This window comes from Biomphalaria glabrata, chromosome 14 (genome assembly GCF_947242115.1).
Source record: "Biomphalaria glabrata chromosome 14, xgBioGlab47.1, whole genome shotgun sequence".
Taxonomy (NCBI): domain Eukaryota; kingdom Metazoa; phylum Mollusca; class Gastropoda; family Planorbidae; genus Biomphalaria; species Biomphalaria glabrata.
The window spans coordinates 12,081,672-12,108,247 of NC_074724.1; the positions used below are offsets into that span (position 1 = coordinate 12,081,672).

The window sequence follows — 26,576 nt, forward strand, 5'->3', positions numbered from 1 at the left end:
CCTACAAGTTAAAATGCAAGGAAAGGCATTGGCCGACTCTTAAAGCACAAGTTGTTGACTATATTTGTAAAAACATAGAGCATTGTACATACCGTGATTCAGCAACATTGCGAGCTGGCATGCCACATGCAAAATTTGACAATATTTTTGAAAGGCTAGATAGTATTTCTAGACTAAATGTTATGGTTGGCGAGCTAGAGATAATAGCAACTACGAAGCTGCTCAGAAAGCCAATTGTCATTATGAATGCAACTAATAATGTTGTTTTAAAATATGGCATGAATGATCTTCCTTCCTCCCATGCAGTAGTTATTCAATTTACAAATATCGGAGATGATGTAGGCCATTATGATTGCTTAATTCCTTCTTGACAATCAAAGTCTAAATACATCCCTGAAACTACAATCTCTCCAATCCTCCTAGTAAAAGAAAAAAAAAACTTGGTGTTAAACAGAAAAACAAAAATCTTTTAAATCTAAAATTTTAACTTCCAGTCCCTATAAACATTCTTGTGGATGCTGCAATCTTAAAAACTAAAATTAAAAAAATAAAATAAAATAAAATAAAAAAAACTGAAATTATTCCTGCAATACAAAAGAAAAAAAAATAAAATGTCTATTCAGTTTAGTCAGAATGACAGTGAGAAAGGTTAAAATTGGTATTGTTTCGTATGCGAAGAAAATCTTAAAGAAGATATGATACAATGTTTAATATGTGCTTCTAGGGTGCAAATGCATGTGCGGGTTGTGAAATGCTGATACTATACTTGTGAGTTATATTTGTGAATCTTTCTGCATTGTTGTGTATGTATACAGATGGTACTTATCACCCTTCATGCTGGTACTATTTTAGACTCTTTTTAAGCCAAATAGTACTCTTCCATTTTTATTTTTTTATTTTTCTATTTTAATATAAATACCTTAGTCTAAACGTTGTACATTTGTTGTAAAGCTAAGACATAAAAAATAAACATTGTTTTCGCCAATTTTTTAATACGATTTTCTTCCTTAGGGGTTCCCCTTTTCCCCTACATAAAAAAAGCTAGCTATCTATTTATAGTTTTTTTTCTGCCTTGTATGAAAATCTCCAATTAGAAAATAAAATGAAGAAATGCGCTTGACCAGTACATATACATAGGTATACATGGCGGTGTAAAGGTCATCTGTTTCTGTGGCTAACGAGGGTGTCATGTGTCCAGCACAACGACCAATCGCCTTTACTTTTCTCCAACGAGTGTCAGGTACCCATTAGAGTTAAGAGCTGGGTGGACTTAAAAGGCGCCTGATGATCCCGAAATTAACCGCTTAAGCGCTTAACCGCTCACACAGCACGCCTCCTAGGGGGGTCTACATGGGAATCTAAATAGGGGTTTACATGGGGGTCTACATGGGAGTCTACATGGGAGTCTACATGGGGGTCTACATGTGGGTCTACATGGGAGTCTACATGGGGGTCTACATGGGAGTCTACATGGGAGTCTACATGGGAGTCTTTATAAGGGTCTGTGACGAAATTGTAGAACTTACAATAATGATATAAAACACTGAACCATAATCTTCAAATAAAAAAACAAAATGTAATAAAATACTCTGAAAGACACAAAGATAAAGGCACATTCCTCGTCCCATATGCTAGGACAAATTTGTACAAATACTCCTTCTTCCCTAGTGCTATTAGAGCATGGAATGGGTTGCCTGAGCTAGCCAGGAAAACCAGTGACTTGGCAGAATTTAAGTCATTGGTTAATATGCATGACTAAATGCATGACGCGTAGGACGTAATCATCTTCTTTTTTGAAGTAACGTCTGCATTATATAAGAAGAAGAATGCATGTGGATTTGTACCAATGCACTCATAGGTAAATGTATACAAATATGTCACTGGTTGTTAGTGATGACTGTAGGTCGGAATTACAGTGCATTTAATTACTCTATTCGATTATCGAGACTGCAAAGCATAACACAAAGGTAAACAGTGAATATCTAGCATAGTGGTAGTATACAATTCTATATGTATCATACGATTGTCTTTCATTTATGCACAAAGAAGACTCTAAGCTGTGTAGTATGTTATTTATTATCTAGACCCTATTCTGTATTACTTCTATCATATCATATCATTTATATCATTTCTAATGTCTAATAATACCTGCTTGTTGGTGGGGGGGGGGGGACATGTAAAAAAAAAAAAAACACCGAGACGAAGCAGATATAAGCTTTGTAATGTTACATTACATCATGGGCGTAGCCAGGGGGGGGGGTTCTTGGGGTTCAAACCCCCCCCCCCCCCCCGAAATGAAATCCCCCCTGGCGGGGGACGGAATTAAGTGACTGATTTTTGCTTTCATTTTATTTATTTTAGGTGAGATTTTAATACTAAATCATCACTTACCACAGCACAGCCGAGGCAGTTTTGAGTTAAAAACCCTCTACCAGGGAGTTTTGAGTTTAAATCCCCCTACCAGGGGGTTTTGAGATTTAAAAAAAACCCTATCAGGGGGTTTTGAGATACAAATCCCTCTACCATGGGGCTTTGAGTTTAAAATCCCCTACAGGGGGTTTTGAATTTTAAACCCCCTACCAGAGGTTTTTGCAGTTAAATCCCCCTCTTCTATAAAACAAAACAAAAAAAAATGCAAACAACAATCCCCAAATTCCAACAGCACAGTTGAGGAGGATTTTGATTTTAAAACCCCATCCAAAATTTACGATAACCCCATCTTCAATATAAAAAAAAGGAAATTACACACTCAAAATTCTATGAGCTTAGCCAAAGGGGTTTTGAGTTTAACCCCCCTCCCCCTTCCAGTTGGGGTTTGAAGCTAAAAAGTACCTCTTCAATATAAAAAACAAAAGCAAATTACACACTATAAAATTTATGAGCGTAGCCAAAGGGGGTTTTGAGTTTAAATCCCCCTCCTCCAGATGGCTTTTTCTTTAAAGTTTAAAACCCCTCCAGATGGTTTTGAGTTTAAAATTCCCCTACAGAGCGTTTAGAGTTGAAAACCTCTCTCTTCAATATTATTTTAAAGCAAACTACAGTCACCAAATTCTATGATCGTAGCTAAATGGGGTTTTGAATTAAAAACAAAACAAAAAAAACTCCAGAGATTTCTTAGTTTAAAACCCCTCAACAGATGATTTGACGAAAAAACTTTCCTTATCGATATAAAATCTAAAGCGAAATACAAGCATGTAATTCCAAGAGCGTAGTCAAGAAAGGTTACAAATTTCTACCAGTGGCTTGGGCTCCATTAATTAAGTGTGAATAGTCTTCTGCCGAAATTGAAAATCATTAAATGTGTCTCAACAAAGATGGCTAAGACAGATTTTAGGAGTCAGTCATAGAGATCGGGTCTAAATCAAAGAAATCATATGCCGAACTGGGAGTCGAATCCTTAGTAAGGTTGTGACAGAGCGTCGCATGAGGTTTTGCGGGACATGTTTTCCGACAAAATGAATTGGCAAAATAAGAGTTGCGGAAACAGCTTGCCGGAAAATGCGTCGAACGGCGCGAGAGGGTCTAAGTCAGTAAGAATAGCACATTAGGTTTTTGAAATAAAACTTTTTAATAGCAAGATAATGCACTGTAGATACCTCAGAATATGCATTTTGTTGGCTTTCAATACCAGAAATAGTGCTCGTCGGCGGGGCTTCGCCCCGCGCTGGGGGAGCGCTGCGAACTCCCCCAGACCCCCTTGCTAGCAAGGGCGGGGAGTCTACAATAAACAATAAACGTCTTTCGAAAGGTTCAGAATGTAATAAAGATTAATTATGCACACACAACACACACAACACATATATATATATATATATATATATATATAATTCTTTTTCGCGGGGGGGAGGAGGGAGGTCGGGGCGGGGAACCCCCCCCCCCCAAAACCCTCCCCGAAAAAAAATTCTGGCTACGCCCATGCATTACATATATATGTGTGTGTTTAGAACTAAGAAAGTTTTGAGAACTCGTTAAGAAATCATTTTGTGGTTTGCGTTTCGGACAATTATCACACTATTCCCGAGTTTGTTCCCTTGCCCCACATATACATCTCATTTCATAGTTGTGGGCATTATCTCGACCTTGAAACTCTCTGTCTTCCAATGTCAATGTCAATGTCACTTATTATATTCGTGCAGTGGTGTGGTGGCTGGGTAGTAAAGCGCTTGATTTCCAAACCGAGGGGCCACGGGTTCGAATCTCGGTGAACACTGGTGAAAACAACGATTTACTAGTTTCGGTATTTTTTTTTAAGAAAGCCGGAGTCCACCCAACTCAAACGGTAGGCTTTCTGAAATTAGTTGGGGAAAGCAAATGGCGGTTGGTGGATGTGCCAGCCACATGATACCCTCGTTAACAGTTTGTATCAGATATTGCTGACCTGCCCTATAGATCGCGAGGTCTGGCCTACTTTACTTTATTTAGGTGCTGTATGTTATGAATACATAGACTCTTCAAACACAACAACTATAACAAAAAAAAGAAAGAAATAGAGAATTTAAAAAATCTAAAATATGCAATAAGAAAATACAATTTTAATGTTTTAAAACACATATTCACTTACATAACCTTTTTTAAATGTTGTACAAACGAATATGTGGTCACTTGTAAACCTAAGTTTTATTTTTTTCAATCTAAAAAAAAATAAATTGATGTCTGCAAAATGGTGGTGCCATCATGGCATAGGGTCTGAAAAGCTGACAATCATAACGCTTAGTCAAACAATTTTTAACATTGAAATTGTGTGTACAACAAAAGCCTTGATTATTAGATTGGCACGACGGGATACTCCAAAAGCGTGTCGCCTGATTCGTAGGGACTTAAACAGATGGGCGTGGCTTATTTTTCACCAGTAAATCCGGTGGCCAGTCAGCGGCTTGATTGACATGTTCACAGAGTGGAAAGGGAAACAGCGACCAGGGGGGAGACCATAAACAAACAAAAGATTCACCCCCCCCCCTCCTAAATAAAATCACATTCAGCAGGCTCTAGCTGCTCTTACAGCTACGTTGAAAGCTAATCTTTTATTTGCTATCGTGTGTAGTGTAGGCACTAAGACGGGGGGCACACGTGAGGAAACAAGTCGCCCCGCGTCCCGCAGGGATAAAAGAAACTCGGAGCATGAAATTTTCTTCTATTGAATAGATACAAAAACAGAAAGTAGCGCAAAAGGAAAAAACAAAAATAAGAATCGGTGGACTTCGTCAAGACGGGTGAACGCTGACGGAGTTGTCCGAAGGTAAACGCCTTTCTCCGAGTATCTCTTTTGTTGCCGAGTGATCATTTCGCTGTTAAGGCCACAACCCAAAGTTCGTGCACACAATAGCCGACAAAATGGGCTTAGATCTAGATCTAGATCGACATCACGTGACATAACTCTTGCTGGGTGTAATAAGTGAACTTTGTTAGTCAAGCAGTTTCAATTGACCAAGTGTGAAGGTTATATGAAAAAAAAAACAGTTTTATATGTGCAATAACCAACTTGCGTCTTTCTTATTGTGTCAACTGTGTGGTCTTATTGATAAACAAGTTGAAGCCCAACCACTGTGAAGCTCCAATGTAAGTAAATACAAACTGTTGAGAAATATGGGCGATAGCCCATGTGTATCTTGCGAATGTTTTGATAGTCATATTAAGGCTATTTAGAAAATAATATAAAAATATAGATTTAGACCTTTTTTTTTCCTTTGAAGACAAAATGGCTTAAAATTTGGAACTTGATTCTTTCTCTCTCTCTCTCTCTCCCATTACTGATTTAATATTCTTTGACAAATAACTTCTGCTGTTGGAGCCTGTATATGTTTCATTGCGACCGAGCGTCGCTTAAGGTTATCGGATATGTCCTAAGACAGAATGTATTACGTATACCAAGAGTTGCGATGACATGGAGGCCAGTACGAGGATTGGCGCCATACTATCACGGAGGACCTCACAGCAGTGGACACCAGGTGGAAAGAGACTTTAGAGCTAGACATTGCCAGTGACTTATCGTTGTGGAGACAGCTTGTAGCTAAACGTCTGGGAAGGATCTAGGTCTAAGTAAGGCCTCAATTCAGGTCTGGACATTAAAATGTTATGGCCCTCTACAAACTGGGCAAGGATGGCTCCATTGAGAGTACCCTGGAGGATCCCGACATTGTAGCTAAAGAGATTTGAAAGTGATGTGAGCTTTCATAGTGGGATTCAAAAAGGAATTTCTTGCATTCGAGCTACAGAAATAGGAGGGGGGAAAAAACAAACGTAACATAGCGAGACTCCTTCAGCATCTTTTGGTCTCTTAATGTAGTAATAGCCAAGGGCTAATTATTATTCTCTCATTGGTCACCAAGAGAGAGAGAGAGAGAGAGAGAGAGAGAGAGAGAGAGAGTACCGAGATACAATGACGATGATAGTTTGTTTTTGAAGTAAAGGATATACGCTTGTAATTTTGCTTATACACAAATCTAGGAATTAAGACCCCTCGCATTCTTCGGTAAAGTCACGTGGTCAGTAGATCTAGTTTTGCTTGCATTGTAGAAACATTGTCAATCTTCGATTCTAAATGCTGGGAAAATCGACTAATAGCTATTTGGTGTATTACAGAGGTTCTTAAACGTTTTGACCCGGCAACCAGTTTATTTAGTAAAACGTTACCATGAACCCCCTAATTGAAAAAGCTACATAAATACATGGTATTTAAGTGAAAAAAATCTTTTGAAAAAGTGTTGAAAGAGTGTTTATTGAGATTATAATTTTTGCTTAAAATAGTGACTAAAAAATGACTTGGTTGAAGTTTGTGAGATTTTATGAGCGTGTTTATGCCCGCTCAAAGAGTACAACGTTCGAGTCGTTTTATTTTTATATTTGTGATGAGATTCATTGCCGCAATGAATCCTGGGTGCAAGAAACAAGAAGATGGGAACTTCTTGACAATGATCCGTAATGTAGAACTTCTGGTATCTTTGATTAAACGTTAAAGTTTCTCGTTTGTAGATATTTCCAGTGAGTATGTTCACGTGCCAGTAGTTCAAGACCCAGTCGTGTACATTCAAGTGAAGAATGTCTTCAGATCGTGTACATTCAAATGAAGAATGTCTTCAGATCGTGTACATTCAAGTGAAGAGTGTCTTCAGATCGTGTACATTCAAATGAAGAATGTCTTCAGATCGTGTACATTCAAATGAAGAATGTCTTCAGATCGTGTACATTCCAGTGAAGAATGTCTTCAGATCGTGTACATTCAAGTGAAGAATGTCTTCAGATCGTCGATTTAGGTCGTCATAAAATAGTACATAATAGACATATTAAACAGGAGTGATAAACGACTCATTATTAAAGTTATCCGATCGGATTACTGTCTTTTATTTGTAATTTTATACAATTTTCATTTTCCTGTGGACCCCAGACCTCTTTCGGTGGTCTCGCAGACTGGACCCCCTGGGGTCCGCTGAGCCCAGTTTGAGAAATACTGGACTGTCCGGTGTACAAAATAAAGGAAGTCTTGAGAAGTTATGTATTTTTTTTTTAAATTGTTCTCTTTTTATTTTAATCATGCATGAGTTATTTAGAGCAAAATAATCACTCTAACACAAAATTGTTAGCTGCATAAGGAGAAATGGTCTTTTTTTTTTAAAAATAGAAACTTGTATTTGTTTTTTTCTTCTGTTTTCTATTTCATTGGATACATCGAGGTTGAATTGTTCTTTCTTGACATTGTTTTTAGTTTGTTGTGAAAATCTCTACTAAAGACATGAACATCACTACATCTGTGACTTTAAAATCTAATTGATTTAACATTTCTTCAATTTGTAAGCTCATATTCGTATCTTATCTTATACGATATAGACGTTACTTTAAAAAAGAAGATGAATACGTCCTACGCGCGTCCCTAGGTCCATCCTATCATAAGTGTTAATCAATGACTTAAATCCTGCTATTAAAATAAAATCCATTACCGATGGCAGACGTAGACGGCGAAAAAAGTAGGTACCTAAATCAACCACGTTATGTCTGCGTTAGATGTGGCAAAATATGTAGGTCACAGCTGGGACTGTTTAGCCAAGTGAAATACTGTGCTTCGTGTTAATCTTCGGACTCGACGAAAAGCTTTATTATTATTAATATATAGGATATAGTACTAAACAAGTTTTAAAGCTCTGGTAGCTTTGATCTTATACCAATTGATTTTACCCTCTGGCACGACAACTAGTCCGCACTCTTCCTAATATCGTCTGCAACCAAATGCTTCCGGTTTAACACTAGGGAAAATAATTCGTTTTTTGAAATATGGTCAAACAATTGCATTTTATTTTGCATTAATTTCAACACGCCGTGTTTGGAGAGGAATTCAAACCGAACCAGTTGAAGAGTTACTTTTTACCAACCACTTGAGCCGCCGCGGGGTGTCCTTTTGACTCCCTACCATCATTAGTCTCGCTCTGTTTGTAACGCTCGGCTTGTTTCATTTTGATGTTCGCCCTACTGGGGGCACTTCTGCAGGTGAAATCGAGTTTTGTATTTGCGTTCTGCAGTCTCAAGTCTAGAGAGAGTGCCTTTGATTTTTCTTTAGTGTTAAGAGGAGATTGATCTGTATAGTGTGTTACCGTAAAACTCTTAAACAGCGTCTACTCATACCGGCAGCTACATTATGGATATACTATAGCCTATACATGATATACATATATGTTTTAAAAAACAAAACATCTCACTAAAACAATTAACCAATTATACAATTAATTGCTGGTAGTTAATTTTTTTTTCTGATACAAGAAAAGGAAAATTAATCCTCCAGTATCAAAATATATGTCTAAATATGTGAGATTTAGTCCCCTTAGATAATAGTACACGTTATTTCTTCAACTTCCATTCTCGGATCAAGTTGACACTTTACACAATTATTTAGTTTACACTGTAAAACATAACTTATTTAAAAAAAAAACATTAACCCATTAGTCAATTTTTTATTAGTTGTTATTTTGTTTGATATTGAAAAAGGGAAAACACTTTCTACATTATTGAAAGATATAGTTATAAATAAGAAAAACAAATTTTTTAAGTTTTTAAAAAATATTTTGCTTGTTTTTAATTTTTTTCCCTACGTGTTTTCGTCAAATATGAAAAACAGACTAGCTGTAAATCAAGTATTACAATCAGGATGGAGTCACTCGAGTCTTTATACTGTGACAAATCAAGCAAGGAAAAGAAAAAGAGAGGTAATTTCATTGTAACATCATTGTTGTTTCTTATGTATCTTGAAAATGTAGGACATTTCTTCAGAAAATGTTGATTTGTTAACAACATGGGCGTAGCCAGGATTTTTTTCGGGGGGGGGGGGGTTTGGGGGGGGGATTTTTCTCTCCCACCACCCGACCCCCCCCCCCCCCCGCGAATTTTTTTTTGTATATGTGTTTATGTGTGTGTGTGTGTGTAAATAATCTTTATTGCATTCTGACACTCCATTCTTTCGGAAGACGTTTATTGTGCCCTAGAATAGGTTCTTCCATGAGTTAGTGGAAAAATTGTAGATTCCCCGCCAATACCAGCAGGGGGGTCTGGGGGAGCGCTAGGAGCTCCCCCAGCGCGGGGCGAAGCCCCGCCGCCAAGCACTATTACTGATATTGAAAGCCAACAAAATGCATATTCTGAGGTATCTACAGTGCATTTTCCTGCTATTAAAAAGTTTTATTTCAAAAACCTAATGTGCTATTCTTACTGACTTAGACCCTCCCGCGCCGTTTGGCGCATTTGCCGTCAAGCTGTTTCTATAAAATTGTTGATTCCCTGCAATTACTAGCAATGGGGTCTGGGGAGCGCTAGCGCGGGGCGAAGCCCCGCCGCCAAGCACTATTTCTGGTATTGAAAGCCAACAAAATGCATATTCTGAGGTACCTACAGTGCATTTTCCTGCTATTAAAAAGTTTTATTTCAAAAACCTAATGTGCTATTCTAACTGACTTAGACCCTACAGCGCCGTTCGGAGCATTTGACGTCAAGCTGTTTCCATAAGAATCTGTCACTGGTAATGTCTGAAGCCTCTTTCCACCTGCCATGAGGACCTCAATGAATGAGTGGCGTCAAGTTATACTCTTCTTATGCGTAATTCATTTTGTCGGAGAACATGTCCCGCAAACCTCATGCGTCGCTCTCTCACAATCTTACTAAAGGGTTGACTCCCAGTTCGGCATAGGATTTCCTTGATTTAAACCCGATCTCTATAACTGACTACTAAAATCTGTCTTAGCCATCTTTGTTGAGCCACATTTAGCGTTTTTCAATTTCGGCAGATGACTATTCACTACAGTTTATTAAGGGAGCCCTGCCACTGGTAAAATGTGTAACCACTCTTGAATACGCTCCTGGAATTAAGTGACTGTAGTTTGCTTTAGATTTTATATCGAAAAGAGAAGTTTTATCGTCAAAATAATCTGTTGGGGGTTTTCCACCTCAAAATGCTCTGTAGGGGGATCTTAAACTCAAAGTATCTGGAGGGGTTTTAAACTTTAAACAAACGCCATCTGTAGAAGAGGGGTTTAAACTCAAAACCCCCGATTGGATTGGCTACGCTCAAATAATTTTAGTGTGTAATTTGCTTTTTTTATATTGAAGAGGTATTTTTAGCATTAAACCCCTCTGAATGGGGGTTTAAACTCAAAACCCCTTTTGGCAACGCTCATAGCATTTTGAGTGCGTAATTTGCTTTTTTTCTTACACTGAAGATGTATTTTTTAGCCTCAAACCCCCCTGGCGGGGGGTTTAAACTCAAAACTCCTTTGGCTGCGTTCATAGATTTTAGTGTGAGTAATTTGCTTTTATTTATATTGAAGAGGTACTTTTTAGCTTCAAACTCCACTGGAGGGGAGTTTAAACTCAAAATCCCTTTGACTACATTTGAGTGTATAATTTGCTTTGTTTTTATTATTAAAGAGGTTTTTTTTACCTTCAAACCCCGCTGAAGTGGGGTTTAAACTAAAAACTAAGTCAAAACCCATTTAGCTACGCTCATAACATTTTGAGTGCGTAATTAACTTTTTTTTATATTGAAGAGGGGGTTTATCGTAAATTTTGGAGGGGGTTTTAAAATCTAAATCTCCCTTAACTGTGCTCTTGAATTAGGGGATTTTCGTTTGCATTTTTGTTTTGTTTTGTTTTAAAGAAGAAGGGGGGGGGGGGTAACTGCAAAAACCCCAAGTAGGGGGTTTAAAACTCAAAACCCCTAGTAGGGGGTTTTAAACACAAAACCCCTGGTAGGGGTCTTTAAACTTGAACCCCCCTGGTAGGGGGTTTTAAACTCAAAACCCCCTTGTAAGGGGTTTTAAACTCAAAACCCCATTGGTTGTGCTGGGGCAATTGATGGTTTAGTATTAAAATCTAAAATAAACAAAATCAAAGCAAAAAATCATTCCCTAAATTCCGATCCCCCCCCCCCTTTTAAAAAAAAAAAAAGGGGGGGGGATTTCATTTCGGGGGGGGGGGGGTTGAACCCCAACCCCCCCCCCTTGCTACGCCCATGGTTAACAAACAGACACTTTTATAAGATGCATTTTTATGAACAGGGCCAGTCTTAGGCCACTGAAACCTGTGCGGCCGCAGTGGGCCCTGCACTTCCATAGGCCCAGCGCGAAATTTAGGTATAAATTATTAAATTAAACCAATGTAACTTATTATTAAAGGATTCCTAGAATTCTCCTGAAATTGCAAATATACGAAAAAGTTATGAAAATCTCATGAAATGATTAAAATCTTCTGAAAACTGATGCAAATCTCCTTAAAAAGAGACAAAATTGTCATGAGCTAGCCAGGAAAACCAATGACTTAGCAGAATTTAGGTCATTGGTTAATATACTTAACTAAATGCATGACGCATAGGACGTAAACATCTTCTTTTTTGAAGTAACGTCTGTATTATATAAGATAACATAAGACTTCTTACAATATATAAGCACAACAAGAAATGAATAGAATTAGAAATTATAGAGTACACACAGCTTCATGGAGGAGTACTAAATATCTGAAGCAAACATTTTTATGTCTTTTGTTTTAGTCTGAGCGGAAGGTACAAAGTTCTTTGTTGTTCTGTTTCAGATTCAGACGTTCAATTCTATCCAAAGGCCTCAAAGCCTCATTCAACACCTTTAACTTTAAAATGGTAATTTTATTTTCTTGTGTTTGTGTTTGTGTGTGTGTTTGTTATACATTTCGGACGTTCTGATAATTAGGTCCTAGTCCAAGTTCACGTGCAGGACGATTTGTCGTGAACCAACTGTCAGTGAACAAGTTTTCAGTGAACCAGTTGTTGGTAAGTGATAAGTCGTGTTAACGAATAGTTGTGTGAACGAAAGATGTGTGAACGAAATGTCGTGTGAACGAATGGTCAGGTGAACGAATAGTCGTGAACGATTTGTCGTAAACGAAATGTCAGTGAACGATTTGTCGTGTCGCCTGGAAGGTGGGGGGGGGGGGAGAAGGGGTATCCGTGTTACCGTGATCACTTTGTAAATGCATAGAAAAGCTTGTTCACTCAAGGCTCAAACCTCTTCAAGGAACGAATAAAACTTACACCATCACATCTGTCAAGTGCGATTTCTTTCCTTTGCTCCATACCAAACAAAATAATTAATTAGTAATAGTTAATTAACTATCCATCCATCCATCCCAGTGGCGCTACAGCCCATGGAGGGCTCTGGCCTGCTTTAACACATCATTCCATTCAGATCTCTCCTATTTTTTTTTAATTCTTGTTTTGTCTGGTACAAGAAATAATTATGCAAAATTTCACATTGATCCGATACTGAGTGTGGGAGAAATAACGTGCACAATCTTTTTAGACGATAAAAAGTAAGACAAAAGCCTTGTAAAAAGGAAAATAAAATAAAAACGGAAGGGTCAAGGGGGATGAGGGCATCATACAAGCGTTCAGACCTGTCATAATGATCCCTGAAAGTCCATGCAAAACGTTAATTTTGTGAAAGTTAAAGAGGAAACGCTTATATTAAGCACAGGAAATTGTTTTAAATTAATTTTACATTTTCAAATATTTGTATTAAATTTGCACAAAATATTTCTAAAGCTCAAAATATAGGCCTACACGTTCTAGCCCTTATTATATCTAGAGCTATTACTCGACAATAAGTGGAAAGATCATTATAAAATAAGCCAAAGTATAATATGTAAATAGATTTTCATTACATATGTAGTGCATCCGGAAGAGTCTATAGATATAACATGTTAAATCCATCTGTTTAAAAAGTGTTGTTGTTTTTGTGTTGGGATATTTACTTTTAAAAACAAAAGGGTTCCATTAGAGTAGAAAAAAAAATGTAGCAGATTTTCTCACGCTGCAAATTTGGTTGAAATCAGACTTTCAGGAGGCGCGGTGGCTGAGCGGTAAAGTGTTTTGCTTCTTAGCCGGAGGTCCTGGGTTCGAATTCTCCCGGTGAAGACTGAGATTTTTAATTTCGGGGATCTTTGGTCACCTCTGAGTTCACCCAATTCTGATGGGTACATGACATGAAAAATAACGGCGATTGGTCGTTGTGCTGGCCACATGACACCCTCGTAAACCGTGGGCCACAGAAACAGATGACCTTTACATCATTTGCCCTACAGACCGCAAGGAAGAAAAAAAAGAAGACTTTTAATAGTGCTTTTAGTTGTTTTTTTTTTAATTTAAAGCTTAACGTGACAGACGGACAGACAGACCAGACACAACTGCTATCGGCTATTTACCTTACGGTGCTACTTTCCCTACATGCTTTTAAGCTTTGAATTGATATCCCTATCTTTACGCCAGGTTAAAAGAGAACTATGAACTTGCTGATGGTGTCTGTCTACCCAGATCAACATTGTATCAACACTACCTGGACTTCTGTCACACCAACGACACCAACCCAGTCAATGCTGCAAGTTTTGGAAAGGTAATCTACATATTTAAAAACATTTTTATGAATAGCGGGCCTTTACAGTGAAAGCGTTTGTCCTAGACAAAAATATACTATACAATACAACCTTACATATATGTACATACATTAATTAAGGAAATTAAAAGCTGAATTTATCCGTTACATACGAATCCAATACTTTCCATATTATCACTATTGAAGAGGCTATATCCAGCAGAGCCGAGATACAATGGCAATCTTTATACCAGGTTACTTGAATCATTGAATAAATACCTAGCTTATTATAAACATGTTTCCTTAAAGGACAGCCACTATGGATTATAGTGCACACTTTCATTATATTCTATGTTTGTGACACTATTTCAGCTCTCTGACTTGTAAAAACATTAAACAAGTGGTTCAACTTAATGTTATATCTTATATTACGGGAGACAACATCTTGTCATTAGTTCTAATACATTTAAGATAAGATAAGATGGAAATTCCGTTTGACTACAATTGACAACCTCAACGTAACTACTGTACAATAACAATGTAGATACAAATACGAACACCCTTCACACACGAAACACATACACACTCACAACCAGCACTTTATGAATTAGACTTCTATGAACTTCTTGATGATGACAAATGACCCTGTAGCACCCTTTCCATCGCCACGATAAAGGAGTTTTTAAATATTTATGTTTTAGTCTTAATGGAAAGGAGACAACCACTTCATTCAGATCCGATGTAACAGTGGCTTAATGGGTGAAGGTTGTCTTTAAGAATCATGAGTGTTTAGGAAAGGCATCTCTCATGAAAAAGAGATGGTAGCTGTGTTCGACTGATATACGATGCTTTTTTAATTAGTCTATTTAGTCTATGTCTTTGTGCTAGTGAAGTATTACCAGCAAGTTCTATTGTTTCCTTTATAGATTATAAGACAACAGTTTCCTTTGGTTACCACACGACGGCTTGGCACTCGTGGTCAGTCCAAGTAAGTTGACTAGAATAGCACAGACTTCATTTTACGCCACATCGTTCTTAGTACAGTGTGATATTCACAGAATGTACCAGTAAACAGAATCTTGTTATAGAAAAACTAACGTTCCCCTTTTTAGATATTGTGGTTTTGAGGGTAGAGGATGTAAAGGTCATCTGTTTCTGTTACGGTTAAAGAGGGAGCCATGTGGCCAGCACAACGACAAACCGTTTTTACTTTTCCTCAACTAATGTTAGGTATTCGTTAGCGCTGGGTGGACTCAAGAGGCACTAGCAGATCCAGAACTTTGGAGTAAGGGGGGGGGCGATTTTTTTCCAAACCCTAACCCTAACACCCAGTAAACCCTATCCCTATATATAAGCGTTCGTACAGCCTATAAATAAATATATATATATATGAGAACTAAAAAACAATGTTTCTCAACCTTCTGCAAAAAAACAAACAACGGTCATGTTAAGGCCCTTCTCTTGCAAACTTGGGGGTCTAGGGGAGCGCAGTAAGCTTTCCCAGCGTTGTCTTGCAATTTTCACTGCAGAAACGCATTCTCCTGACATCTACAGCATTCATCAGTGGGGTTCGTAGCTTATATTATAGAGATATTCAACTAATTTTGTTCACAACTTATAATTTATTTATAAAAATAGGACGCCACTCAGAGGGCTAGAGTGGGGAGGGCAGTACATGCAATCGCCCCCAACCTTACCCAACCGAATCGGCCAAAATACCAGAAGGGGAGCGACATAATATAAAATTTATATATTAATTTAACTAATTTTGTTCACAAACTATGATCTATGATTTATCCAAAAAGTGGGACCGCCCCCCCCCCCTCAAAGGGTTTTGGTAAGAAGGGCTGTAGAGGTATTGCCCCCCCCCCCCAACCAATCGGCCAACAGGGGAACGACATACTATAAAGATTGGTTAAAATATCAATAACAAGTTTTAATCATATAGATACTTAATTGATTCTGTTAGCAAGCTGTGATTTCTACAAACACATTGGACCGCCCCCCCCCCACTCGAAAGTTTATGGGGAGGGCGGGATCGATGCCATCGCAACCTCCCGATCCCACCAAATCGGCCAACATACTACGGGGGGGGGTGAAATAATCTAAAAATAGGTTGAAATATAAATAATTAGTATATTTTATTAACTTAAGTAATAATTTCGTATACAAATTTTTTAAATTCTATACTAAAATTTGTCCGACCCCCCACCCCTCCGGAAGGTCGGTCGAGTTGGGAGGGGCGATCGCCCCTACCGCCCACCCTGGATCAGCCAGTGCTAAGAGGCTCCCAAAGATTCCAAAGTTAAAAATCCCAGTCTTCACCAGGATTCGAACCCAGAACCCTTCGGAAGCCAAGCGCTTAACCGCTCAGCCATCTCCTCTTGCGATAGACATAGGTCTTAGAGCATGGAATGGGTTGCCTGAGCTAGCCAGGAAAACCAATGACTTAGCAGAATTTAGGTCACTGGTAAATAGGCTTGACTAAATGCATGATGCGTAGGACGTAATCATCTTCTTTTTTGAAGTAATGTCTGTATTATATAAGATAAGATAAATGCGAATTTTAAATATTCAGGAGCATATTTAGGCAGCTTTGTCTTACGCGGTGAGCCTCTCCTAATGCATCAGTTTATTGCCTTTATTTTCATCTATCAAACTCTTGCTCAGACGCTTCAAGTATATAGAATCATTGTAGTATTGCCAAGTTGCGTTAACGATGATTTCCTGAAGTAAATTTTCCGATTACAGACTTTGTGATCTATTGGGCATATGATGTTAAGGTCATCTGTTTCTTTGGCCATCGGTCAACGAGCAGGCTGTCATGTGGTAAACACATTGACCAACCGTCTTTACTTTCCCAAATTAATTTCAGGTCTCCATTAGAGCTGGGTGGACTAGAAAAAAATGGCCGAAGGCCGAGCACACCGGGAACACCCGCCATTTTCAAACGTTTTACCAAGCTAACCGTGCAGGACTCGCCATTAGTGTAAAGGTCCCTTGGGGAACGGCGCATGGATGATCGACAAGGACGTGGATGCTCTCTTTCAGCTTCTGACTGTGCAATGGGAAAGTTCTCGCATTCTCTTAGACACTTTCACAGGACTTTTGTTTTGCTATTCATTTAGCCTAACCACTTCTTCTAGTGATCGTTTCCACCCGAGTGCCACTTTAGAGCAGAATAGTGTACCCGGGAGTGTTGATGCCAGCTTTAATGATTGGTCTCGCCTCCACACAAACTCTATATTTTAACTTTCTTTGATTCTTTTCGATTAAATATAAAATGACGTTATTTTTTTAACACTAGAGACTATAGGAAGTAACATAAATTTTTTATACATGTACACAAAATTATGAAATCTTTAGATACAAAGAAGATTATGTTACGTTTCTATCTATCGAGACAGAGAATTTCTCTGGACACTAAACAATTAATCATAAATTTTTAGAGTGATTAAATTTTGCAGTGGAAAAATGAATGTTAAAATTCTGTAATAGCTTATTATTTAAAAAATGCTTATTAATGTGCTTATTTCTTTACTGTGCTTTATTTCTCTCTATTTCTCTCTATTGTTCAGATCTAGAATATGACATTAGGTCAAACCATGAGCCCTCAATGCCGGCAGATCTGTTAAGACCTCTCAATAGACTATCAAAAGCAATAGAGACCACACACTTGCTACAGCTAGCTGAAATCTTACCATTACCTCCCCATATACAAAATGTTCATTTCAAACCTGATTGACTGAGATGAATTATACTTAATTCTCATTTTTCTATAATTCTCTAGTTCAGTCTTTCCAAATGTTTTTCCTCAACGGAAAACTTCGCACATTCCGAGTATTTAGCGAAACATTTTAATTATTTCTTTAAAAAGATTAATTCACGTGGCGGCCTAGTAGTTAACTATTCCAGCAGTTCGTGAAACACCCATTCAAGCCTCGCGGAACACTAGGGTTCCGTGGAACACAGTTTGAGAAACACTGGTCTACATGTTGACATCGAGATGAACAATTTATGACTACATTGAAGTCCTGGTGAGGTTAATAGAGACCAGTCGTTGTAGAAGGCCTCAACCCTTGCGACGCAACCATTGGTCCAAACTGCCCACAGGTTGCTACGTCGCGAGTCATTGTTGAGGCCCATTTTAATGATTGGTCTCAGTTTGTTCCTCTTTTCAATAACACGAATCACTAGCCATTTAAATCTTGTTTCATGTTAAATGAGATGAATTAGAACAACTGGTGAATGTGCCGTTATCACGACCATATCTTTGCACCTTCGCAGAAACAACCAAAGCCTCTAGCCCAGCGGTTCTCAACCTTTTCAGCTCGGCGACCCCTTTTTACAATTGCCCACTTTGACGCGACCCCCCCCCCCTTGCAACACACACACACAGGAATAGAAGAATAGACAAAACAATCCAGTTTTTCGATGGTCTTTGGGTTATGTCACCCCTGGCAAATCGTCAATCGACCCCCAAGGGGGTCGCGACCCACAGGCTGAGAACCCCTGCCTAGCCCACCTGGCTTTCCTTTAAATCTGGTCCTGCTGACTATACATTGCGGGAGTACGATGGACCTACTGGGATTCGCATTTAATTGAAGCCTCTCATGCTATCTTACAGCCAGGCCATATCTCAAACATTCCTTAAAGCGGATGAGATTAAAAGATATAGTTGGTACGGGGCCTTTAGGATAATAATGTGGCTGCTTCTTCTTCGCACTCATTTATATCAGCTAAGTATGTCTGTCTGTCTGTCTGGTTAAAAGTGTGTACACGTTTTTTCTCACGCATACATTTACGGATCAAGTTGAAACTGCGCACAATTATTCATTTGCATAGACAAGACACGAATCAATAAAAGTAACAAATTAGTCAATTAATTAATTATAATTAATTATTTTGGTTGATACCCAGAAGGGAAGCTAATTATTCAGTACTCATTGATATGACAAAGTTTGTTTTGGTGTAGTCCCCTTAAATAATTGTTAATACTATTTCTCCCTCACGCATTCTCCTATCAAGTTTATACATTAAAATTTATTTTTTTTTTACCTACGAAAACATGAATCAATAAACAAAAATACTCAATTAGTCAATTAATTATTGGTAATTAATTATTTTGTTTGATATCGAATAAGTGAAATAACGTGTAAATCATTGATATAGTTTTAAGGGCGTAGTTCTTTCCTTTTAGATATATTTATTTTTTAAATTATATTTTGCATTTATATGTTAGAATGTTCAGACGATAAGTCCATTATCTGAGATGAACTGAGCAGTGGTGCCCAGATTAGGCAGCTCTTTATATAAGTTTTCTTGTATGGGGATAGTGTGTGTGTTAGGAACTTTGGAACGGTTTTATGTTTGGCCCTCTTGGTAGTGTATGCGGCTTTCAAGGACACGGTCGGTATTCTCTGGTGATGTTCGTAGTACAGCTCGTATAAAGCCTTGGTCTCCCTCTAACTTTTGTTCAGGCCAGTCTAAAATTTACTTAGAACTATAGAACTCCTGCATTTCGAACTTTGTTGATAAAATTTAAAAATTGCGCACGTAGGCCTACTTCTATAATGGGCGTGATCTTTTTAAAGAAATATTCTTCGTGTAAAGACGTCTCTATCGAGGATTTTTTTTTCACACATAAGTCGTCACTATTATAAAATGCAATATAAGGAAGAAATTCGACTATTCTGAGACAAAAAAAAAATGCAGAAGAATCACACTAGCGGAGATGTTTTAAAATGTTTTCTTCAAAACGTTTTAACCCACATTGTGCATACGCGCCTCGCAAAAAGCAGTCTTCAGTTGACAAGGTCTTATTAGAAGATAAAATGACACCTCCACTTAATATATTTTAATTTTTAAACATGTAATTATACTAATATTCAGATAAGTTACACTAAAAATAAAACTTTTTTTTTCGATGCCCCCTCTCTTTGTTAGTTGGTCATTGGTTGGTCGCTTAGAAACAGCTAGTACAATTGAACCAATATAGGCATTTTATATTTTTACCGGTAAGGATAGTATAGATGGACTTCTTATGGTCCGACAGTTATGCTGGGCAGGGCACGTATCCCGTATGGGAAACGAACGTATGCCAAAGGCAGTCTTTTTTTTGGTGAGCTAAAAGGTGGTCAACGTTACAGAGGCGCCCCATGGAAACTCTTCAAAGACCAGCTTAGGAGTCGACTTTCCTTGGCTGGCATAGAAGAGAGCACATGGTTGCACGTGGCCTTAGAACGAGTCAGTTGGAGTTCACTCCCGAAGGCCGCGGGATACACATTTGAGACCAAAAGAAAAAACCAAAACGCAGACGCGAAAAGAAAAACTAAATCGACCAACTGCGAACAGTGGTTATGCTTGCCCTGGATGTGGCAAAATATGTAGGTCACAGCTGGGCCTGCACAGCCATGGGAAAAACTGCATTCCTCACTAATCTTCGGACTCGAAGACAAGCCTTATAATAACATTTAAACTTAATACACTTTCAAATAAAGTTCTTATGTGAACAACTCAATATAGCCTAACTGTTATTACAATATTCACATATTTAACTTGTGATAGAGATGTAATATTAATGAAATATACTGATATTTAAACAAAATCTAGGTCACCACACAACAACGTCTTTACTCTTTCATATCTCAAGATTGTTTGCCGTTTCACATTTGCATTACGCTAATTTCATCATCCTTAATGCATAAACACCAATCAATCGCTTAACCTCTTCTTATCGCCACCAGACAACACACACACACACTCTGACACCCCTTTTTGTCAGGAAGTTGCGTCTCCCCATCCCCCAATTCAAGGTACTAACCATCCCCACCCACGGGAGAGGACCCAAAGTTTGAGAAACGCTGTATTAAAAATACTGATGATCAATGCAAAACAGAATAATAGTAAAAAAAATTCAGGGGCGTAGATAGGAATTTTTCATCATTTGGGGGCCCGGGAGGGGCTGGACCTCTTTGGGGGCCCCTGCATTTTGCGTAATATTGAATATTTGTTGTAAAAAACACTAATTTGGGCCCCCCCCCTCAAGTGGGGGCATGGGGGGGGGGGGGTTACATTTCTCACCCTCCTCCCCCACCCTTGCTACGCCACTGATAATATTCCAATATGGAATACTTCAAAATTTTGTAAAAATAAATCACTTAATAGAAGATAATTAAAATTTATTTTAAACTAGAACACAAATGAACCTATTTAGATCTATATCTACACTTTCTAATCTGCAAAAAATATTCTCCTCTCAACTAACAGTCATCTCAAATAAAAGTGACAATGTTTTAATGTTGACTTTCTACTTACTAGGAACTTGAATCTAGATCTAATTAGAGGGCGCCTATTCGACTCAAAACCAATATTGCAAACAGCCCGAGAAAATTCAAGGTTAGGGGAGAGTCGGCACGTACGGAAAAACCCATGGGAATCAAAGCGAGCCGCTTTTTTTTTTCCAAATACCACCATCCCCCGTCCCACGTTTTCAAAGTATAATGGAATCATTAGAATTTAAATAAAATATTGAAGTAATTTTTATTTTAAACCCAAAATATAAAAAAGGGATGTAAAAATTGCAAAATTAGTTCGGTTAAGAAAAGGAGGGTTCGTTCGGTTCGGTTCGTACCAAGCAGTTTCAAAGTTCGGGTTCGGTTCGCTTCGGTCATAAGTGAGGTTCGAGTTCGGTTCGTTTCCCATCTCTACTTTAAAGCAGAATAGTGTACCCGGGAGTGTTGATGCCAGCTTTAACGATTGGTCTCGCCTCCACACAAACTGTATAATTTTATAATTTTAATTTATTTTCTTTGCTTCTTTTCGATTAATTATAAAATTACGTTATTTTTTTTACATTAGAAACTATAGGAAGTAACATAAATTTTGTGTACATATACACAAAATTATAAATCTTCGTTTATTTCTATTCGCCCTCTTTTTATACATCTATCGAGACAGAGAAACTCTCTGGACACCAAACAACTTATCTTATTCAATTTAAGTGACTAGCTATTCTCCTATATCTGCGACTATGACTTTATAACTGATTACCTCCAGCGGGTATATTTGCAATAACAATAAACAGTGTAAATCAGGGGTTCTCAGCCTGTGGGTCGCGACCCAATTGGGGGTCGAATGACGGTTTGCAGGGGGTCGCCTAAGACCATATAAAATATGGGCTTTTTGTCAATTCCATTGGAACAAAATTTTTCTTTACTTATTCAGAGATAGACAACATAATGATTTCATATTTTTAAAAATTGTTGCAGCATGAATATTTTTGACAGTTTAAATTAATGTAAATTAGTGCATAACACTACATTACGCCATGCGGAATCATAGATATTATTTTCGTGGTGACGCAATTGTTAAGCAATTTGGTTTATACTAATTATTACTAATACGCCATCGCTTTATAGCCCATGTTATTGGAGGTAATAATATTTTGCTGTGAAACAATCCACGAAAATGCATCTCAACAAACATGTTAAGAAAACAGAATTTAATGTCGATTTGTAGGGTATCATTTTACTTAAAGCAGCAATTACAAAACCCAAATGCGTCATTTATAACGAATTTATGAAGCCGAAATAAATGGAACGTCATTTTGATCACAAACATCAGACGTTTGCTAATAAGCATACCAAATATTTTAGAAATAAGTTTTCTCTTTTAAAAATTTCTTGAGACGACTTCAAGTTGTTTAAGAGAATGTTGGTTCATTTTTTTTGAAAAATATAAGATTTCTTGAAAAAAAAATTAGTTGTCTCTTCACAGATGGTGCTCTAAGTTTGCTATTAGGGTTGAAGTTGGGTACTAAATAAGTCGCCAAAAGTTACTGGAACTCAACAATTCATCGACAAACTAGTAACGAAGACACAGCAACAGGAATTCCTGAAGCAATAAAAACGTCATTGCAAGGATCAAACGCCACATGCCTCGATTTATCTGACAAGATCCGATCCTTGTAAATGAAACTTTAGATTGGGAAACAAAATTGGACGAAAATTAATTTTGACATCTAGCCAACCTGTCATGTCATTTCTAGGAGCAAAATGACATTACACATGGCAAACGAATAAAATAATAATTTCTGTGAAAAAACATTTGCGCATGCGTGCGGACACAACTTCATCCTACTTTCTACACTGCCAGAACTCTATTCACAGCCAAAGTTGAAAATGTTACGGAGGCATCACAGAAAAAGTTTATTGTCAGTTACACAAATCTAGGTCAAGTGAAGTTTATCCCGGTTTGTCTGTATTGTGCCTTCTTCCATTTTAATTAATATATTTTTGCGAAACAGGGTTTTCCCAGCCTGTTAGTTATCAAGTCATAATACGGAAGTGATTACTCCTAAGTATTACAGTTGCAAGACAGTCCCAAGAATCCCTAATCTTGTGTACGAAATCAAGCTTGACCTTCGCTTTGAGGAAATATGTGACAAAATATTATTACATATTGCTTCGTGATTAAACATATAGCTTTTGCAATAAATACCAAATACATTAGAATTCTAATTTTATAACATTTGCAAAAGCAGAGTTATTTAAGCTTATAAACCAAAATAATATCACTGTTTGGGGCCGACGTCTAGTATGCAATTGTAAAAAGGGGTAAAAAGGTTGAAAACCGCTGTTATAGAGAAAGAAAAAGGGTGCTTCATAAGTCATTTCTGATTGAGTTTTGAGTTCATTTCGTGGTTAATACTTCTTATATAATACACACGTCGTCATGCATCTAGTCATGCATGTTAACCAATGACTTAAATTCTGCCAAGTCGCTGGTTTTCCTGGATGACTAGGTAACCCATTCCATGCTCTTATAGCGCTCTAATTTACCCACTATATTGCTTAATGATGCTTTTATAAGTGCTTTGAGATCAGTTAGTAGACCTTATCTGTATATATATATATATATATATAAATCTCTTCATGGCTCAAGAGTTTGGACAAAAAAAGAAGTAAAGGAAAGATCACTCGGATGGATAGAGTTACCCTACGAAAAAAAAAACAGAGGGTTTTTTTTTTTTTTTTTTTTATTTTCTACCTCACGTAAACTTAGCGGCAAAAAAAAAGGGGTGGGGGAGAACAAGTAATTTGTATTCACCCGTCACTAAATAGTAGGGCCGGACTAAACTGTTGTGGGGCCCTATGAGAAACGGATTTTGCGGGGCTAAGTTTGGGTAAAGGATACTGATAATAAGTGTAAATTAAGAGTTTGTATTAGAAAATAAATTCGTCTTTGCATTTTATTAATTTTTTACTACGTACAGAATTACTTTACAAGCCTTGCGTGTAGCGAAGTCATACAGTACATCATAAAAATTCTATTTCCTACAAAGATCAAATAGCAATAATTATCAAATGTTTTAATCTATCTACGAGAATTGTTGACCTCAAGTAATTCTTCATTAGTTTGAGGCGCGAGAAGCTTCTTTCACTGGATTCCACTGTTACGTGTATTGTATGAAATATGTAAAACATTTTACAACGATAGTCCAAAGCATATACCACATGACCATGTACAATTTAGATGAGTCTTGAGTAAAACGTAAAAACAGCATTCTCTTGCGTGAAACATGCAAGATCTTCCCCGATGTTGAGATTTACTCTAACATAAGTCACAAAATAATCTTTAAGCTATATTGTACATTTCAAAGAAACCCCGCCATTATTTCACGTCATGATGTCAAACGTCAAAATGCAGAGCCCCTTAAAGAGGTCAAGCTTCCCCCCTTGCGGGTTCTCAAATCTCTAGCTTCGCCACTGCCCGCATTGCATTTCACCAGTCAATGTATACAATGTACTTCAAATGTTATGAAGCATTATGCTATAAGCTGAGAAACACGTAGTCTAAATAGAACAAAATAACCTGGCCGACATTTTTAAATAAATAATAATAATAATAATAATAATCTTTATTATCCGTAAGGAAATTTGTCTTACAATTTGTGCATTACACCAAACAAAAATCATTATAACTATAAGAAACCAAAATGTACATTCACACCAGACTCACTCATAATTTACATGTGACAAAGTTTATACCAGATTGTTCTTATTTAATGATTTGATTGCCAGGGGAACAAAAGAGTGTTTGTGTCTTTTTGTCTTTGCTATCGGTGTCTTGTATCTCTTTTGTGATGGTAAAATCACAAAATCCTGACACAAAGGGTGATTCTTTATTTCGAGGATCTTGTTAGCTTTTTTATAGATGTTTGTCTCAAACAACTGCCCAAATGGGGTTTGTTTTTTGCCAATGATTTTGCCAGCAGCATTGAGGATTCTATTAAGTTTATTCCTATTTTTAATGCTCAGATTGCCATACCAGGCAGTGATATTGAAACTGAAAATATTGCAGATGTGAGCGTGATAAAACATAGCCAAGGCCTTTTCGCTAACATGAAACGAGGACAGTCTTCTTAGTAGTCGTAATCTTTGCTGCCTTTTTTTTGCTGATATAATCAGTATTTGCAGTAAAAATTTAGTTTAGTTTATTGTCTAGGATAGTACCAAGGTATTTAAAGGTTTGCACAATTTCAATAGTCTCTCCAGCTACAGAAACAATATCATTTTCCTTCTTGTCCCTGCGAAAATCGATTATCATTTCTTTGTTGTTTTTTTACCTAATTACAGGAGCACTCTGTTGTAAGTCTCCTAGATCCAATATAATGCTTTTATTGCTATCATTTCTTCATTCCCTCTACAGATATCACTATTACGGTATAGGCTTAAAGGGAGGTGTACACTACGCCCAGCTTGACTCTTACCAGCCCACAGTGATGTAAGTACTTACCTTGATAGTAGATCGCTCTGGTGCTCGACACCGTGATAAAGAAAATATAATACTTGGTCTCATTATTGTATGTATGGAGAACACGAAACCAAGCTGAGCCCACACTAGCTCGCTAGTTAGCACATATTTATTGATTGTATTGATCAGATTTTTTTTTTATTTATCAGTTTTATTTCTTTCTTTTATTTTTGATATTTATTTATATTATATATCACATTTATTTATATCATCATATTTATTTATATGATATATCATATTTATTTATTGTATGTATTTTATTTATCAGGTTATCGTATTCATCAGATAAATTAATTTTATTAATTTTTTTATCCTATTAAGCATAAAGCAGTAGTACATGAATCAAACCATACTTTTAAATAGAACACGTGATTTATGTTTTAAAATTTTTCATTTAAAAAAATTAAGTTTAAAGTTTCTTAATGATAAAAGAAAACATATCAAACATAACATCATGTGCCATGTGTATATAACATTGGCTTCTCTCCCTTTAGGTTGAATGATGTAGCTAAAGAGTGTTTAAAAAAGGTAACTATAATTTGTTTAATAGGCCAAAGAGATGTTCATAATTACGTCATCCAGCGTTATTATCACTTGGCATTCATTATTTATAATTTTAAGAACCTGTTTGCGTTCTAAAGCAATACAATACAGTAAGAGAGAAAAAGAGGTCAAAGCGATGTTGAGAAATGTGGAGCCGATAAACTGAAATGTGGAAAAAAATATTTAAAAGTAGCGTTATAACCCTGCCATGCACACCGCCATCCAAGCTAGTGCAGAAGGTACCCACTGTTAGAGACTAGAATGAGAAAAATGTTTTCATAACGGAGTTCCGCCTAAGTCTAGTACTTATAAAGAGGCTGTGCCCAAGACAGATGTTGTTACTTTATG

At 37.2% G+C, this 26,576-nt stretch overlaps 1 protein-coding gene across 1 annotated transcript in view; it reads left to right on the forward strand.

Annotated features, from left to right (window-relative positions):
* The first annotated feature begins 5,105 nt into the window (after positions 1-5,105).
* The window catches only part of LOC106065348 (transcription factor RFX4-like), a 40,445-nt gene continuing 18,974 nt past the window's right edge, over positions 5,106-26,576 (forward strand). Inside the window, exons 1-7 of the mRNA XM_056009498.1 lie at positions 5,106-5,556; positions 9,101-9,188; positions 12,058-12,121; positions 13,766-13,889; positions 14,795-14,856; positions 25,581-25,655; positions 26,180-26,213. Coding sequence (XP_055865473.1) covers positions 9,131-9,188; positions 12,058-12,121; positions 13,766-13,889; positions 14,795-14,856; positions 25,581-25,655; positions 26,180-26,213 — 417 coding nt within the window. The 5' untranslated portion in view covers positions 5,106-5,556; positions 9,101-9,130. The remainder of the gene's footprint in view (positions 5,557-9,100; positions 9,189-12,057; positions 12,122-13,765; positions 13,890-14,794; positions 14,857-25,580; positions 25,656-26,179; positions 26,214-26,576) is intronic.